The 19704-nt window shown below is 40.9% G+C and overlaps 1 protein-coding gene across 1 annotated transcript; it reads left to right on the top strand.

Annotated features, from left to right (window-relative positions):
* The first annotated feature begins 5376 nt into the window (after window positions 1–5376).
* LOC145434305 (protocadherin beta-11-like) lies at window positions 5377–19674 on the top strand. The gene is made up of 16 exons (XM_080311670.1): window positions 5377–7642; window positions 8963–9152; window positions 9216–9329; window positions 10015–10151; window positions 10208–10419; window positions 10482–10630; window positions 13273–13555; window positions 13938–14115; window positions 15001–15141; window positions 15211–15381; window positions 15806–15976; window positions 16827–17045; window positions 18014–18256; window positions 18322–18430; window positions 18494–18631; window positions 18881–19674. The coding sequence occupies exons 1-16, from the start codon at window positions 7295–7297 to the stop codon at window positions 19648–19650; spliced, it is 3573 nt and encodes a 1190-aa protein (XP_080167796.1). The 5' UTR covers window positions 5377–7294; the 3' UTR covers window positions 19651–19674.
* Window positions 19675–19704: the final 30 nt, after the last annotated feature.

Below are 19704 nucleotides of genomic sequence, written 5' to 3'. Positions count from 1 at the left end.
GTGTGACCGTATGGATATTTTGCGTTAAGATATGTTTCTGTCTATTGTAAATAGCAAAAGAAATAAAAATATCGCTGAGTCACCGATGCAAGATTGACGAATGTGTCAAATTACAAGAGTATATGCATGCCTTTGAACCAGGGCTTTGGAGCAGCCGTAAATTTAAACTGCTCCGGCTCCGGAGCTTTCTTCTATCATACATTAGCTCCGGCTCCGGCTCCAGCTCCGGAGCCGCATTATTACCACTGCTCCGGCTCCAGCTCCGGCTCCGGCTCTGAAATTATCAAATGGGCCTGTCTATATCAGGGGTGGCCAACTCGCGGGCCAAATTTGGCCCGCGAGAGGGTTTTGCGTGACCCGCGAGGTAATTTCCTATTATATTATCGAAAATGAATTGCTCAGATTGTGAACTTGCAATGCCACCCAAAAATTACAAGTCTGGCTGCGACACTTGGGATGTTGATGACTAAAATATCAGTTCCGACGCATTGGCAGATCCAGGGTCCAGTCACATTTTCAGTAAATCGTCGTACATTACAATAAACTAAAATAGTAGTGAAATTTTTCTTCACGCTTCGAGTGTTTAATTGTCACACGATTTCTTGCTTGGTAGCCTACCTCCTACTTTAAAAGGAAAGAAAAACGCCTAATTTACCCGATTGAGTCTAACCGTATTCGCAATTACGGGAGAAAGACTTTTCTCGTGTGCGCTCGCATAAAGATCGTCGACGGTTAAATGTAGGCACAAAATGATTGTCGCATATTATCTGAGACCTTCGATATCGATGTGGCCAGACGCCGAATAGTCGTGTCCTTGCAAACTGAGCCTAGTGGGCGGTATACAGTAGACCCGCAATATGCTCAAGTAATAATATTATTGACCTAGTTCATTTATAAACTTTAAAAACTTTACCCGCTTGGCGCGGCTAGTGGACCACGCACTCGTTCGTAAATTGCATGTGCCCCTTTAGCCGAAAAGGTTGGCCATTCCTGGTCTATATATGTATTACTAATCTACCCGTAGGTTAGTTATCTATAGTAATCCAGAGTCTGTCAGCCGTCAGTAACATCCGATGTAGCAACGAAGACATAGGTGCCGCCGTGCCGGCTTGTGACGTCATAATGAATACATGTCAATTGTCGATACCATGATAGTTGCACTATAACGCACTTTAGTCTATGCCATTGCTGTGCACAGCATTAAAATTCAGGCCTGCTGTTCAATTATGATAAATCAGCAGATGTGGTTGTTGCATATATAATAGCATCTTATGAAATACGTCGGAGCCGGAGCTACTCCTCAAATAACGGGCTCCAGCTCCGGCTCCGGCTCCAGCTGAATTTTATGTAGAGCTCCGGCTCCGGCTCCAGCTCCGGTGAAAATGCACGGCTCCGGGGCTCCGGGCTCCGGCTCCGGCTCCAAGGCCCTGCTTTGAACCTTACAGCAGTGATCCCCTACCAGTTTGTTTCCACAATCCAATCAATGTGTTTGTTTGTTTGATACGCATGGTGTTTCGACTACATTTGTCATTTAACACCAGTCCGGTAATCTTTAATATTATTCCGTATTTACCGACTTGCAGCACGGTCCACTTCTAGCCTTTTTATAAGACCCGCTAACGCGGATCACGTGGCGAGGAGGAGCCTAGATAAACCTCCAACACTTGGGCAGGAATTCTGGAATCGAAATCGGTCGGCCTTGAAGGCTCGAATCCGCAACCCATTGGTGGTTGCCCGACATATGAGCATGCGGCAACATTGGAAAACGATTGTTCAGCATAAAACACATCAGCATGTGACTGTATAACCCAAAAACTTACCCTAACCCGAAACATAGCCCTGAAATTAACCCTTATATATATCCTAATCTAAAGCCTAACCCTAACCCAACCATAAATCCAACCCTAACCTAACCCTAACCCGTAATTTAACCCACATGCTCATGTGTCGCATGCCAAATTGTCGCATGCCGAGGTGCCGCATGCTGTAATGTCGCATGCTCATATGTCCACGGACCGAAGAAGCTATCTATATAGAAAATAAAAGATATATACGGGGTTCAGGGTGTATGCGTACTGCGTATAGCAGTAGGGCTGTTCATGTGTTCAAAAATAACTTTTTTTCCCGGATTCCAGCCATTCACTGATTAAATTGTCAGGTTAATCTGAAGAACGCTGCACACCAAATTTGGTTCAATTCTAACAAGTATAGGACTACGCAGGTCCAATTAAAATTTTTAATTTATTAGCGGAAATTTTTTTTTTAAATTTCAAATTTAAAAAAAAAATTTCAAATTTTTTTGCCAACCCCATTAAATTGTTGAGCTGTCTTCAAAGGCGATGCAAAACAACTTTGACTCAATCCGAGAATTATCAGCGAAAAACTCACATAACTCCGCTTCTACCGGTTGGAATTGAGTCAAATTTGTTTTGCATCGCCTTTGAAGACAGCTCAACAATTTGATGGAGTTGGCAAAAAAATTTAAATTTTTTTTTAAAATTTTCCCTAATAAATTAAAAATTTTAATTGGATCTGCGGATTCCTATACTTGTTAGAATTGAACCAAATTTTGTGTGCAGCGTTTTTTAGGGAAACCTGACGATTTAATAAGTGAATGGCTGGACTCCGTAAAAAAAAGTTATTTTTGAACAGCCCTAGTATAGCAGCAGTCGATGGGCAAGTCAGGATATGCCTGCGTTATGGACATGGTCTCGGCAACATCACGAAAACGAAATTCGATTCAACTATAGCATCGGCATTCCGTCCACTCTTGATTAGCTTACGGCATACTATAGTAATTTATATACGAACGGAGCAGGAATTTGTGAGATTATCCCATATCATGACGGTGGTTTTGGGTGGCATCAAGATCATATATAGCATATATTTCTATACTACAGTAGGGATATTCTAGAAATCGAACGAACCCGTCAAATATAACAAATTACTATACGTGTTATACGGAATATAATATCGAACAATATATCGCGGCGCTTGATGGATTCTGATTGCTATCCGTGCCAATACCAAGACCCATACACTATTGGTACAATATACCGTTTCCCTGTCACGATGACGATTCAGTATCAACGGTGGATGCAAAGAAAAGTATAAACACAAAGACAACTTTTCGATTCCATATCAGCCCAGAATGAATGACAGAGCGTCCGTTGATGGTACATGGTTTTTCCAGGCAAGAAGCGTTTTCCCAATGGTGGCATCATTGTAATGAAATCCTATCCAAGTTGTATCTTCACTGAGTAACACGATTTCAAGGGAAAATTGATATACCTAGGAGGGGACGCCTGATAAATAAACTCACCGCTCAAACAAAACGTCCACTGAAATAGCACGCCCACCATGTATTGTTTTATAATTGCTACACGGTCGGGCTATATGTTGAATGATGTTGATGTATCCAATGTATTCAATTGAATTTTTTGTTCCGCCCTAATCATGTTCTCAGGTATCTTCAATTTGCTGTAGTAATTGCAAACTAAATAGGAATATCAATATTGTCCTTTCTGTACGAAATTTAGCTTGGATTCGACGGTTGGAAAATAACACAATAGTAGTTACGTCTGGCAATGATCGGACCATCCCAATATTACAAACCATCCGTCAGGTGATCAGGCAGTGACTAATTCTGATTTTCGTCGTATTATAAGCGTGATTTGTTAAGCAATTGTATGGCTGTAGTGTATATACATTTAAGCGTAAAATGAATATCATCTGTACACTGCATGTGCATATTTAGTGGCTAACATGTCTTGGTCGTCGTAGTCAAGGTAGATCACAGGTTCTCGTGAGATTATTTTGGGGAAATTCGGCGTATACAAATCGACCCGTCAATTCGTTGTAAATTATCATTTTAATTTTGTCATTGAGAAAATATTGTTTTCGCACGGGATAACAGTGAAGCGATGGCAGGTCGTGCATGAATGCATTGCATATAGACTTTGGTCATTAGTGAAACGAAATTTCTCATATATGATTTGTTGTATTGCGATTGATAAAAAAATAAGCAGCTCGTAGTGATTATGGCATAGAATTGGTCCATGCAGCATGAATCTTTTTTTTCGAAATTGGATCAAGTAAAAGGATACTTCTGAAGCGGAAGTGTCTCGGGAATATACTCAGAGACAAAGCATATAGTCATAAATCTCATCTGGCTATTTTACCGCAATGGTTGTGTGAAGTCAGAAGTCACACATAGGCATCGAATTGCAAATCAGTCAAGCTTAATTGATGTGCATGTGCACTGTGCAGCAATGACGTGGTCCATTCCATATATTATGCAACGCCGGCTCCTAAAATATTACAATATACTTGTTAGTATCAGTTCCTAGAAAGTTTAAAACTACCGCAATAGCAGGAATTTCTATAGGTGGTTCGCTAGCACGAGAGGTCAGTCTCCTCTGCATTATCAAGACTGCCGTTATATCACTTGGAAATGCTAACCTTATAGTCAGATGGTCCATTTGATATCGGAAAAATGTTCGACGGGAAGATACCGATTTAGAGAGTTGCGTTTTCATGATATTGAATCAACTGTACTGTACAATGCTATGTTACAATGTGATAGTTCTATGTAGCCACTGTTCCGTTACTGAAGTTATATCATCAAAGTCAGAATAAGACGGAGTCTTTCCGTCGGTATATTATCTGAAAATCAATACATCTGCGGATGTCAGTCCCTCATATGGATTTATCATGTGACAGTTGAAGGAGAAGAGAGCGTAGAAAGATATAGCGCGCTCGCGAGTTTGTACTTTTAAAATTGCGAAACTAATGGAACTGAAATTTTCCAGAGTTTAATACTCGTGGTTTCTAATAGAATCTTGAGTATGTTGGAAATTTCTTCCATCCCTTTGTTCAATACCACAGCCATTATTATAGATTGTGGATTACGTTGCTCTTTCCATCGCACTTGTTCTCACGCTTCTCTCGATCTCTGATTTGAAGAAGTCTTTTGCTTGGACGAGCCCGTTAGCCTCTGAATAGTATGATAACAAGCGACTATTTTGACACGAGACAGAATCATGAAAGGTAGGGGTCAACCTTGTCAGTTGTCACTATAGGTATCAGTTGTCGTTGTAACTATAGAATCGAGGTTGAGTTCGCAAAATCTACAACAGCCAGAGCCAGCAGTTGTGTGGGCTATTCTGTCGTAGTCTACTATATTGTAACAGGCCTAGAATGCGAGGTAATTTAAAATTTAGTACAATTCATTATGGAATGGTGAGCATCCGGCTATCTATGAAGTTCTGTTCACACGGGTAAGTTAATCTTTGAGTATATCTTGCGGATGCAAACTGCGTCTGAAACGGACACATCTGTCCTGCTGCAATCACCGACTGCAACTTCAAACCCACTTATCTTTCTGCGCTGGCCGCTTCTAATTAGGATCTCCATCCCGTCGCAACAGGAAATGATGGCGTTCCAGTCGTTGGGCGCATACTCACCACTCAGTAATAAGCATAATGAACATCGCGTAACGGTCGTATTCGCGGTCAAAAGGTCACTTCAAATTCTTGCCCCTGATGGTTGATGTGGTATGATAAGTGTATTCGTGTTGTTCTGTTGGGTGTATCCAAATACATAGTCGCTTACTACTTTCTTGCTAAACAGCTACCAGCCTATATTTCGCTCAATCTAGTAAGACAATTCCGCTGACATTTTGCCAATGGGCATTGGGCAATGTACAATGCATCACATACCACATACTGACTTATGCAGTGCAGTGCAGTTACAACACTTCATTTCAACCGTTATCGTCTCACGAAACCCCCCGTGAGCACTCGCTTCCATCCGATTATTCGCAAGGCGAGTCATAGAAGAAAGATAAGCCCGTAGATTTGCGACTTCAATCCGTCGGAGATTTCTGAAGCCGTCGTCGCAATATAGGAGCATTAGACGGAGAGCTGGGATTACATACACTATGAATGCTCAAATATAATACCATGTTCATCGTCTTTAGAGTTCGGAACAATACGCGTCGGAATATCTTCGGCGCCTGGTTGATTAAGGTCATTTGAATCCGGTGCTTATATTGATTTGACGATGGCATAAAATATAAAATTAATTGTTGGTGTGATTCCGGAAGTTGGTTCAAACATATTTATAAATACGTACGCAGGGGATTATAATCTTCTATCTGAATTCTCTTATGGGGTTGTTATCTTGACAAGTAGTGTACTAGTGTCGTCACATTGTCTCGCGTTGACAAATGCGTAATTATACGGCTCGATACACCAGCTCTTTATGTATGCGTCGACATTTGTAAACAGACTGCATATACGTTACTGCAAAACATGGCGGGGAATAAGAAGTGCTTCTGCGACAAACAACTGTATCGATTACCACCAAAACCTAGCTTTGGTTTCGCCTCCTCACAACTTTATCAGAATGAGTAAATCCCATCCCCAGGTTCAGCAATAATAGCATAAAGTCTACTAAATAGAGTCGTAGTAAAATCGCCAGCATCGCAGCTCATAATGAATGCGAGTTCCATTCTATACTCCTTTAATTTGTCGCCCATCATGTGGAGTGTGGCGGTGAAGGAAAGTTACCTATTTCGGATTTTTCATAAGACTTACGCACGCGCTGCCATCTGGGGATACCTTTTAACGATAAAGGAAGCATGCTATGGTAGCTGGTAGAAAGTTTCTTCAAGCAAGAGTGGGGTCGCTAAAATTCTACAGTCAAAGTCTGCGTGAAATCAATGATTCAGAGATCGGCGAACAAATTAGAATCGCCCACGTATTGTCAGTTATATGCATAAATTCGACATCTATTGTACAGGGAGATCGTGTAGTCGCGCGTAAACGTGGCTCATTTCTAACATGTGTGACCTCAGCCGGAATAGCTAATTCAATTTCACGGTGTAGCCGGCCTTTAGAACTACAATTGCGCCGTAAAGTTTTATTTCACTTTCCACGCTCAACCCGTGAAAAAATTATACAGAAATCAATACACTAAGTGGATTTATAATCGCTATTAGCACCGAAACGAATCCAACCGTGTAATATCTATTGAGCAGTCTGTCACGGAAATGGTATTTAGTAGATGATCAAAAGCGACGGGGTTATTCACGAATGACTGATGTATAGTTCTTACTCTGTTACAGCATTAGTGACTCTAGATTTTATGAACCGGAATAATCGAGTCAATAAGATTTCGCATCAAATGATACGAGACTGAGGAACACAGACGACGAATACTCAGCGACAAGAATTGAGTGTGTGAGGACTACATCAGCTAGAGTGAAAATATTGGAACATATACGACTATAATGCTGCTGGGACGCCGTCTATTCGCTATTACGAGTCTCATTGTGATAATGGAAGCAAATTGCCAACTCAACCCTAGAAAGCATCGAATGGAATTCCAAGAAGAGCAGGAACCAGGCACCGTAGTGGCTAATTTACCTCAGATGTTTAATGTGAGGTTCAATGACTTGCCTGGGCGGTACTTTGAAATACTGGGACAACGAATGAAAATCGGAAATAAAGTGGTCATACCCGGTAGGAAATGGCTGAAAATTGACCGCCTTTCTGGAGTTATATCTGTCAATGAGCCGGCAGACAGAGAGACTGAATGCGGTGAGGATTTTGAGCTGGAATGTACAATCACGGTACAGGTATGCAAATACTGACTTCCAGATATAAATTATGTTCCGTGCTTGCACCTGCACCACCTACTATTAATCATTTTCTGTATTGCATATATACAACAATCAGTTTATTATCACACCGTTTGCGTTCGATAATAAGGTAAACTTTATTATGATGGGGAATAAAACCGAGTGACTAGTTCATAATAATGCTAATAAACATGAATTGGGGACTACGGTAACGTAGGCGACGCATGAGCAATTGAGCATTCTTGCAACTCGTAGTACGATGACGAACTTGAGAGACTTGAGAAAGTCACGTGCTCCATAGGTTTTGCTTATAAAGTCCCTCATGTATGCGTACGATGTACATTGTACAATGTACAATATGTATGTGTGAGTCCGTAAATCCAAACTGGTAATCGTTGTTAATGAAGTGTCGGATACGTTCAATTTCCTGACTGGAGTATAGGAGATTCCCCTAACTCGATCTGTACACAATAGCAACCTATTGCGTGTTCAAGACTCACAATAAAGTCGCAACTTCGCCATATCCCGCTGACAAGCCATGGATACAGAAATTCTTTAATGTTAAACTTTGTTTTCTTTTCGGTGATAATGAGAGGCAACCTCGTAAGGCAATGCAAATTCCCATCAAAATGAACCAAGTTGTGATGTCCAAATTGTAACCAATATTTCTGAATCGTGCCCGCATGTTAAATGTCAAAAAAACTGCTGCTGTCGAGCATCCGCGGATCTAATTTTGGACTCAGTTTGACGATCGATATTAAAAAGTCAAAGTGTTGATTAATATGCTTATGGTGAAGTTCTATATTATTATTTCATTGATTCCGCTCATCATTATTTCCCGTGGGAGAGATATATTATTTTCATTGGAAGGACTATTGTAGAGGCATCATGCACCTTCAGCCCGAATCGATCATTGCTGATATCTGACTTTCTAAGATCTAATATTAATGATTGAATCTACCATTGGATCGATGATACTTTCTGCTCACAAGTGCCTGAGTTAACCTGGAGCAATCCAAAGCATACCTATAATGTAAACCAGGAAAATTATTTTGTTCTAGCTAGGGCCTAGGCCTATAGCTGGCCGGTACAGTGTACGCATGTTTCCATTGATGATACTTTTGGCTGCTGGCTTCGCATACCCTGGAAGTTGGAATCATTTAGCTCATAAGTCCTTCGGGGTAACTGCTTGTTCACAGCCGTGTTTTTGTCTTGTCAATACAAAAATCTCAATGGATTTACCAGCTTAAGCTAGCCTTCATATTTCAACCCATTAGGAGCAAACGCGCAAAACTTTATCAGAATGTTGTCTTTCAGACTGCGATGCTGCCACAAAATCATTTCCGTCTACAAAATTTTGAGCTGATTGTCACCGACGTGAACGATCATTCCCCGAAATTTCCAACAGCACCACGAAGTGGAATCTTCCAGTTGAACATTAGCGAGGATACGCCCGTGCAGTCAACGATCAATATTGACCAGTTCATGGCTACCGACGAGGATATGAGTAAGTAAAAGTTTCAATATTAACAAAACACGTTTTTCTCATTGTATTCTATTGCATTCTCAGATCAAAATGCGGTAATTCACTACACCATGACAAGAAATGATCATTTTGTGGTGAACGAATATGAAGATGACACAGGGGCTCAACATCTGCATTTGAGTCTTCAGTCGCCATTAGGTTTGTCCATTTGATTGATGTAAATTGGAACAAATTGCGCTTTGTCTGAATGACTTCGTCGCCAACCCGCAGAAAAATTTACGCTTCTACGTTCGAAGTGCGGTAGTTTCTGGTAACCCTATTAGACGGAAACGGCGACAACAATTACACGGTCATTTACAGCAAGTCAAGCATAATAATTGCGATAGCACAAATGCCCATATTGACTTTGATGTGCTTGGAATTGCTTCTACACCTAGACTGTATCGAAGACATCGAGATTGCTGCTTGTTGCTAGGTACTTATCATGACTGGTGCGAACAATGTTACCAACCGCACAGATTGTAGCCTAATTTCTAATGTGCGTATAATGTGCTTGTCATGGCGTATAATGTGCATTATAACGTGGCCAGTTTGAGGCGTTTGTCCTTTCTATAGGGCGATGAAAAATCTTGCCTTTAGAATTCAATTCTGTCTGATTCGATAATTGAACCACCAACGTGCGTCTGACCTGCAAAAGCTGGAAATTTTCTAGTTGTCTGGTAACATGTAGCATATGTTACGCAGTGGAACAGCCAATTCGACCAATCGCTATAATTTTCTGACTGGAACGCCATGTTAGCGAGGGATATCTTAAACTATATCTGCTTCTGCGTGTTACCTGGTCGGCAAATGTGGACAGGCCATTCACGAGTCACTATTTCAGACTACGAAAACACCCCGCAATTTGATGTGGATCTGATAGCGACGGATGGCGGATCTCCCATCAAACGTTCCGCTCAGTTATCTCTTCGCATCAACGTCATCGACGTTAACGACAACGCCCCTGTTTTTGATGAATCGGTATGATATTCTTGTAGGATTGGTGTATTCGCAAAATCTGCATGACTCCCTTTCAGGTTTATGATTTGAGACTTAGAGAAAATCTCCCAGTTGGACATGTGATAGCGACCGTCCACGCTAGCGATCTGGACAAAGGACTCTTCGGTGAAGTACGGTACTTTGTTCCAAGCACCGGGAATTCGATATCTGCGCGCAGATTCGTGTCTGTCGATCGTAGGTCCGGGGAAGTGAAGCTAAGACGCTCACCAGACAGAGAGGAAAAGAAAAAGTAACATATTGAATAAATACGGATGTATTGGTCGGCTGAGTTATCATCGCTGTAATTTCAAGGGTGAAAATAATTCTTGCTGCTGAAGATTCGCCTGGACTTACGGGAAAGAAAATCGGAAGGACCGTTCTCATGATACATATCACAGACGTCAACGATAATGCCCCTCAGATCGATGTCAATGTTATCATCCGAGGTCCAAACGATGCAGGTTGGTGAACTTTTAAAGATGATAAAATTGTACGGAACACTCTAAAGCTTTACCCACAAGCTTCACTACTCACATCTTATTTCGTATGGTATTTTGAATTGATGTCCCCGATGAAATATGATTGCGATAACGACGACTGCAAATTATGGATCAATAGCTTCGTAACATTGCTGATGATGATCTCAGCTCATTCTCAGCCAGACATATAAATTAGTTACCACTCAGCACTCGGTAACCCGTGTATCATTCCTCCTATACGTGTTTGCGCTCATTGCACTTGAAGCAGCATTGACTCAATTGTAACGAAATCCACATAGAATACGTCCAAATGGAATCGATAAAATATTGCTGTATCGCCAAGGATTTTGATTGTGTAACTCCAAAACATTTTACAAGAATGGTGTATTTATATGTAGCCATGGTCGTTCATTACCAAGACGGATATTCATGTGTACTAAGAAATAAGGTATTTCCCATTCATTCTACACTGGGTTTACTCAACATTCCGAGTATATTTTGACATTTGCTGTTCACGGTGCTGCCATTGATTATGATTCGACTACTCCCGCCAATCGCGGATGGAGTATAATAGCACGAGTGTATTACACACACTGTTTCAGTGTTACAAATATCAACAACGCGTCTTGATCAAAGACTCCACGCGATAGCGGACATTCGGGAGTATCGATTAGCTGTGGCAGTCATAAACAAGAGATTATTCGATTACTTGAGTGATCTAATGTTAATGCCGCTGCTATCGGTACATTCCGTTAGAGATGGTGTTGACATTACCATCACCGCAACATATAACGAATTTTCCAAGTGACAAAACAACCAGTATCTATAGATGGTTAACTTCAACCGTTCAATACAGGATATGGCGGAAGCGATACTGGTAGAGCATTTAGCACTGTCACTATATTCGAACTAGGGATGGTATGGACTTGAGGTTCACGTTCGCGTTCTGCATGTGAACCTCATAAATTTAGAGGTTCACGTTCACAAACGAACCTTGGTAGGTTCTGCACTGTGAACCTTTTTCATATATTACAATTTTCACTTCATTATAATATTTTTGGTTGAAATTTATTGCATTTCAACTGCGGGCCACTCGATGCACGGCGCTTTGCAGCATAAAAAAATCAACACTAAACTAGCTTGCACCTTGCCAATCCCAAAGATTTTACTTGCTTTGTTACAAAAGTTTGCTCGAAATATCCAGCTTTCCGTAGTGAATATTTAGTGACTCTCTGCTGTAAGCTTGACTCGCAATCACACATCAAGAGCGAAATACACTACATGTAGGTAGTCATCGAATGATGCTTATTCAGCCAATCAATGAAATTGATATCGTTGCCTGATGTAAAAAATCTAGCAGGCGTACGGAGTCAATCTTGACTTTATATGTTTAATGTATCATAAAAACCAAATTCGTGCGATTGGGGTGTTGGCTACTGCTGTAAAACTTGTTAATGGGGTAATATTAGTAGCAAGTATAGAAACCCGTTTTACACTCTGCTCAATATCAACGTAGCAATACTCAGAGGCCGAATACATTCGCCCGGTCTGGCCTAGACCGTTAAGGTGTAAGCTTATATTCCCTTGCAAGTCCTCGTCGAAGCGACGAAAGATATTGATTTTATGGGATTATTATATCATTTGATGCGCCCAGTTAATACATTTGGCGACGTTTAAAACCACTTCATTGTACTTCAGCATTGTGGCATAATGTGGCCCGATCGTCGTTGGGTATCGTGTACATTACAGGCTATCACTTCACTCGTTCACTGAAATGAAGGGTTGGAATTAGTAATATGACGTCACGTGACGTCATGAGGTTCACGTTCGCGTTCACACAGAACCTTTCAAAACGGTTCGCGTTCACACGAACCTGAACCTTTTAGAGGTTCACACCATCCCTATTTCGAACACCCACAGTAGGGCTGTTCAAAAATAACCTTTATTCTTGAATCTTGCTGATTACTTGATTAAATCGTTAGGTTGCCTTAAAAAACGACGCACACCAAATTTGAATTCATTCCAACCAATATTCGCGGATTTCGTAGTGAATTTTCAAACTCTACGAAATCCGCGAATATTGGTTGGAATGAATTCAAATTTGGTGTGCGTCGTTTTTTAAGGCAACCTGACGATTTAATCAAGTAATCAGCAAAATTCAGGAAAAAGGTTATTTTTGAACAGCCCTAACCCACAGTCTCTCACTCGTCAAGAAAATGGAAATCAGATATTGCAATTTAGGCAGCTCTCTTCAAACGTGATACTAAAATCAAAATCATTTATGATGACTGTCGATACTTGTACGTAGGCCTATCTGCCTATTTGAGGAACGTTCCTCAATATATGCATCTGCATGCATTATCTTACAAGATACAACAGAGTTAGTGCCTATAGGCTGGGTACTATTTAATTTGACCGCGCATCGATGAAATGTCATCTTGATGGCAGCATCTCATCGCTGTATACTCGCCATATGTTTTCTACACCCGCCTACATCGAACGTTATGATTTCGTAGAAATCATCCGGTTACTTTCCAAAAATATTAATTGAAATTCAATCACCCGTCCTAGAATTTCTTAACTGAAAATTTGTATATGTAAAATGTATATTATTTTGCTTGCAGCTTGCGTTTCTGAAAATGCCGAGCTGGGCACGTACCTGGCACACGTCACCGCGTCGGACGCGGATCACGGCCAAGCAGGCCAAGTGATTCTCATGATCGATTCGATTCGAGTACTATCCAACGAGAACGAATCAGAGTCCAGTACCGCAAGTAAGAGCACGGACAGAACGAATTATTTTGTCCTCAAGGACAATTTGATCTCAACCAACCGCCATTTGGATCGAGAATTGGAAAATCAGTATCTGATAAAAATCAAAGCGTGCGATAGAGGAGTTCCAAAAAAGTGAGTAGATGAGTTGTCTGTGGCATATTCGACTGCATCATAGAGTGCAGTTAAAATGCCGTTATCATAAGCGAGTATTCTAATTTACGTTATATGATAGGTTATATACATATTACATATACTGATAGCAATATGATCGATCTATAACACGAGCTCAATGAAGAAATCCTTATCATACCAGCCTGATACTGCTTGGTATTTACTGCCAATTACGATAAATTCTTGAAGACTAGATGCGAATTTAGGTAGACTTGTATTGACTGTAATCTACCAAGTAATATCATGACCGCTGGAAAGCAGTGGTGGGGAATATTCGACTCTTGGTAGCAGTCATCTTTTACATTATTAAGCTTTCTTATTTCATTAAATTTATCGTCTGCAGATGTTCGACGAAGCTCTTGAAAGTTTTGATTCTCGACTTTAACGATCACGCGCCGAAATTCGGGTCAGCGCATCATTTTGTGACGCTCGCTGAAAACATGAAAGTGGGAAGTGAGATTGACTCAGTGCACGCAACAGATCTCGACTCCATTCGAGCACCAGCTCTCTCCCTCTCTCAGGTAAGCCGCAGGAGCACAAGCCCAGTAGCCTCCACAATTTAGCGCTATCCAGTATATTGATCGTATATACGTAACTGCTGATCAGAACATTTTACTCAGAGGTTGATAATGACTAGCCGACAAAGTCCACTTTTATAATTTAACTGTCTATACTCATTGTAGTGAAGTTGATTCCCCTACCGACATTTGGTTTAATGTGTTTGTGTATACGTAGGGGCTCTTGTTTTTGCAACAATAATCACTTATCATTGAAGCATTTAATATAGTCTGCTTGCTTCCCAATAATTATAGTGCAGATGGCTTTTCCCAAGCAACGATTTTGAAGCTTACCAAAGTATTCTAAAACCTTAATTTCATGCCTCGCCTCTACCTGAATATTATCAGCCTGATTTTAAATAATAAACTCTTTCGTGTAGGCCAAACGCGAAGGAACTATAGTTAATAGCACTCTGATAAATTGATATCAAGTGGATTGCTATCTGCTGCCAAATAGAAACATCATTCGCTTATGCCGAGTTTAAATATATATTCATCCATCATGAACAGACACTGGTCATTTGATGGCAGGGAAGGAAACTATTTTGGAAATCGAGCCACGTCATGCTTATATTGTGACGTAATAGCACTCGCGAGACCTCCCGATATTCACGAATCAAATTGTCCACAACTTTCTGTTGGCTGGGCCCACAATTTTGACAATTCGATTTTAGCAAGAACACGTCTATTTTTCTGAATAAATGCTACATCCTTCCGAATAAATCTACGTATTTATGCACATTTTACTTTTGGTGGAAATAAATACTGCATATCTTGATTATTACTTGAGAATTGTGTTACGTCAGTAGTATGAAATGTGAATAAAGTCGAATGACATCTTCTCTGTAGAATGGAGAATTTGAAGAATCAAAAAACGGAGAAGTTCGCTATTCCCTCATCGGCGGAGGAAGAATTTTCGCAATCGATTCAATCTCAGGAAGCATAAAATTAGTTGGGAAGCTAGACTGGGAGTCAAGGCCGGCGTGGAAGGTCAGTTAGCTATTTGCAATGTATTGGATGGCATTGCCAGCAACATACATGACTTTTCAACATATGCAGATTCTAGCCGTTGCTCGGGATCTTGGTAAGCCATCAAAGAAATCCAATCTTACCGTCACTGTGAAAGTTACCGACGTGAATGATCATCCGCCCACTTTTATCAAACCCGGCGCTCCGAATTCAACCGTATATGCAACGATACTTGAAGATAGAACAATCATACGAATTAAGGTAAGAAGGCCAGAGCTAATGAATAAGTGGCACGTCTATTTCAGGGGCTCTCAACTGTTTAATAATTGCGTACGCGCTGGACACGTATGTTCAATCTGAATGAATGCACTTGATTAGTTTACCTCTACCATAATATACGGCAATAGCAGAGAAACTCTCCAAAACCATGTATGGTCAAAACTATCTTCGCATGCATTAGCCTATCTGCAGGAATATTAATATTAGGCATTTCTACGATTACGACACTGTTTATCCTACCACTTCTTTTACATGCTGCGTTTTCGAGTCCTACATATTTTGCTTGTGATTAAGTATTGTGGATTATAATATATTACGGTATGCTATGTTTGAACAGCTACTCATGCTATGTTTACAAGGCCCGAAAAAAAATTTGGAAAACTGACTCTGAATTACGATTTCCCAGACTCTGGATCGGGATTCCGGGAACAACGCTGAAGTATGGTACGCCATCGCGGCTGAAGATGGTAGCGACAAATCGCAAAAGTTTTTGATTGATCCAGTCACTGGCAGCATACGCTTCAACGCCAGTAATAAACTGACGGAGTTACTTGGAGACCATACCCTTTTGATCAAGGTAAAATAATTTTGACGCACCACTATCAAGTATTATACGCTTTGCAAATCGCTTTATGTTATAGGCGTGTGGCGACTAAGTCACGATTGCTAGTGATAGAGACGAACAAATGCTGTCAAGTGTAAGATATTGATTCTACAATATGCAGATCATCTCCCCTTATTAAACTGCCTGGAAATTTTTAAAATATTGATGGATAATCGGATTGATTATTATTAGCTTGTTCCATGCGTATGAGCGCTTTCAAAGGGGATTCGTGTAATCATGAACGCTTGTAGGCACTCACTTGGTTCCTCCTCTGATCTCGTCTTGTTCTGCCACAAGACGATATATGTTATACAGGGCGTGCGATGTACGGACAGGACTTAGATTTGTAGAGACGCTTTATTGCTATTAACATCGTAAGGATCGAACAGCATTACCATAACCCAGTGACGCTACTACTTTCATCTTCAAAACACACATACAATGTACAAACGCAATCTACTAAAGACAATGCGATGCATGAGTGTCGGACAATTTAACATCCACGTCAACCTCCTTAATCAACAGCGATAGTGTTCATGATTGCTGTATTCGTTCTTTGAAGATTCCTCGCTCTTTAATACGTTTCCGTTTATGCGCCTTTCGTCGGGTGTTCTGTTGGATTATTTTAATTAACACGCCACAAATCCCGGATATGATCAACTATTTTTTATGGATCCTCCTTGAACTGAGGATACTTGCGAACTAAAAATTGCACGTCTCCTATTACATATAATAATTTTAGTAATCGTATAGCGTGCATTGAATTAGCCGATTAAAGATATAACGCTGAACTCCGAATTTATACCTTCTCTCGTGATCACAGGCGAGCGATAAAGGCTCTCCTCCGTTGCAATCTACGATGCCAATCAGCGTCAAAGTGGTTGACTTGCCCTTGTCGGAAGTGATACCAAATTATCACGAAGACGACGAAGAGCAAAACACGAAAATAACCGCGATCATACTGTCGAGCCTGGCGTCAATAACCCTAATACTCCTCGTAGTACTCGTGTGCATTGTACTGAAATGTCGGAGAGAGAAAAAGGTAAGCATGTTTATGTGCGCAAGCGCATTATGAGAGTCATTCTCATCCTATATTATCGCTAAGACAAAAAGATGTAACTTTAAGGCTTCACGTGTCATTGTTAGGACTCTTGACTTGGTACGATGAGTGAGTCGTCTTTCGGTTAAACCGCTGTTTGCCGCCGGGCTATCCATACGAACGCAGCCAGTCGCAAATACAGTCATCATGCACGTGTATAGTTCCATGCATCGCAGTCCAGTTTATGCAGGCCACTAAAATTAAACCTTTAGGTGATGTTAACATTTGAACGGACATGACATAGTCATCACCTCCCGGCTCAGAGGGGGGTCAGTGATGAAGTATACATCATACCTCTACTTTTTCTAAGTATTCAACCAGATTTCCCGACTTGCAGTACTTATTCAAGTGGTTTTGTATTTTTACTGCATCCAGTTCTACTTGACATTGGTTTACGCAAGACTACTCACTTTTTAGACTTTGGATTTTGTAAAGTTAAAACTTGTACACATAAAGTATATATATTTACATCACGTTTGTCAGTGAAATTGTCATAACGAACTGGTGGAATAGCCACTGTATCGAGGTAACTATAAAGTTATTTTGGAAAGTTGCATCGATTTGTACTGGCGTTAGATGGATCCTGCAATTTCGAAGGTAACCTCCTTCGATCGGCCATCGAAATTATGCGACGTCTCCACCCAATCTACGTTTTTGTAACTGCATACTTGAGAACTTTTCAAATCTTCATTTTTTACTTCCAATTGACGTAGTTTTGACATTTCTTCGAAATCCCTGCTTCTGCCTGTAATTGAGCAAAATTTAAGTTAGTACTTCTTCTTGAGCACCAATGATACCAACTGTAACCACATCTTTCCATGTACTCAAATAAAAAGATGAACTGAAAGGTCTTCAATGCATTTTTACTTAAACTCTAATAACATCGCCTCACTCTATTACGTGATTTGCAGGAGTTCCAGGTGTATAACTTTCGCACAGAAGAAATCGGATCAAGAGGCGGACTGTCGTGCGCGAGTACAATCAATATCCGTACTTCCGATAAGGCTGAATCTGTCAATACGTTGCCCGCTTCCTTGAAACGAACGCGCGCGGACAGACGGACGGATTGTGTGTCGCTATCCGACAAGGCCTCCATGGCAGCACAAACCAGCGAGAATGAACTGAAATTCACGACATTCAGTAGACAAAGAGAGGTGAGTAATCGAATGTGAATGTAATGCATTGGCAGCTGATCAAATACATATTGTGTTAATAACAGGACTTGAACGAAACTGCAAGATCAAAAACTCCTGAGATACCCACCGGAGATGGCGATAGTGGAAGAGGTGACAGTGACAAGGACACAGACAGTTGCATAGGTGACAGAGGTATGTGACAACCTATTGTGATATATATATTTTAGGGAATTACGAATAAATTATATTTTTCAGATAAGTCACATATTTCACATCCGCCAACACGCGCAATGCAGTACAGATACCCAGCCAATATGGGTGAGCGATGTACACCTGCATGTCGAAATTACGGCCACTCTGATGAATGCTGGATGCCAGCTGCGTCAGATCCAGGTATAAGCAGTTCTTCCTTTTGTGCTAGAGCATGGTGGGGTATACAATACAATACACTGTATGGATTCAAAATATCAACAGCAGGAAATTACAATGCACGTAAACCGCTGTAAATCCTACTGATATTAGTAAAAAGAAGTCGACATATTTCATATTATTTCTCCAACCTGTGTCTTGACACATCATCTGTTGGTATATCGCTATATAAATGTTAACTTTCGTCTGTAACTGAGACGCAACATTTCACAGGTTACAGCCGGGACACATACCGGAACGATAGCAACAGCGATGTGGTCAACTACGCATACGCTAATGGAGAGAGGGGATTATCACAAAGTTACTATCTCGATTCCATTAGCAACGACCCGCGCAGTCTGGAGACAATAAGCGAAACACAACCTCTTCGAGTGATGCTAGATCTGGCCAACCCACCTTTACACACCTGTCGAAATCCAGCCAATTTTTCGGAATATCCATCTCTCACAAGGAGATCTAGCCAGTTATCGTACCACGGCACCCCTTCGCATTCTCGACAGGGATCAGGTAGTGATTGGTATCGCCCTGATTCACGTTCGAACGACTTTTCTTCACAAAGCTATTTCCCGGAGACCAGTCGCCCAGATTTGTACTACAGAACTGACGTAACAGACTCCCGTAGACAATCATTCACCGTCCGCAATAACACCGAATATCACGGAAGACTAAATAGCACACAAAGACCCCAGTCTGCTTGTGCAACACCACAGAACTACCAATCAAGTGATGTTAATTTTTCGAGCGGAAGTTTGGGCAGATCGAGCCGCGCGGGGTCGCTAGGAAAAACCCATTCTCGACGAAGCTCTCTTCGTAGACACCCGCATCCCGAATCTATACCCGAACAACACGCTTCTCGCTATGACGATATACAAGACAGAATTACCAAAGACGACGAGTGCGACGAAAAGGTTTCCTTGACTGAATCCGCGATACAATGCACTGAGCAAGTAATATCGAACTTTGATCGAATAATGAAACGTTGATATAGTTATTTTTTATTCGTTTTTTTTAAATAAATATACCATACATCATTTTTA

This window comes from Botryllus schlosseri, chromosome 2 (assembly GCF_051294905.1).
Source record: "Botryllus schlosseri isolate E-star chromosome 2, Bs_hap1, whole genome shotgun sequence".
NCBI classification, from domain to species: Eukaryota; Metazoa; Chordata; class Ascidiacea; order Stolidobranchia; family Styelidae; genus Botryllus; species Botryllus schlosseri.
The sequence above is the reverse complement of the archived record's forward strand: the minus strand, read 5'-3'. Positions and strand labels throughout refer to the sequence as shown.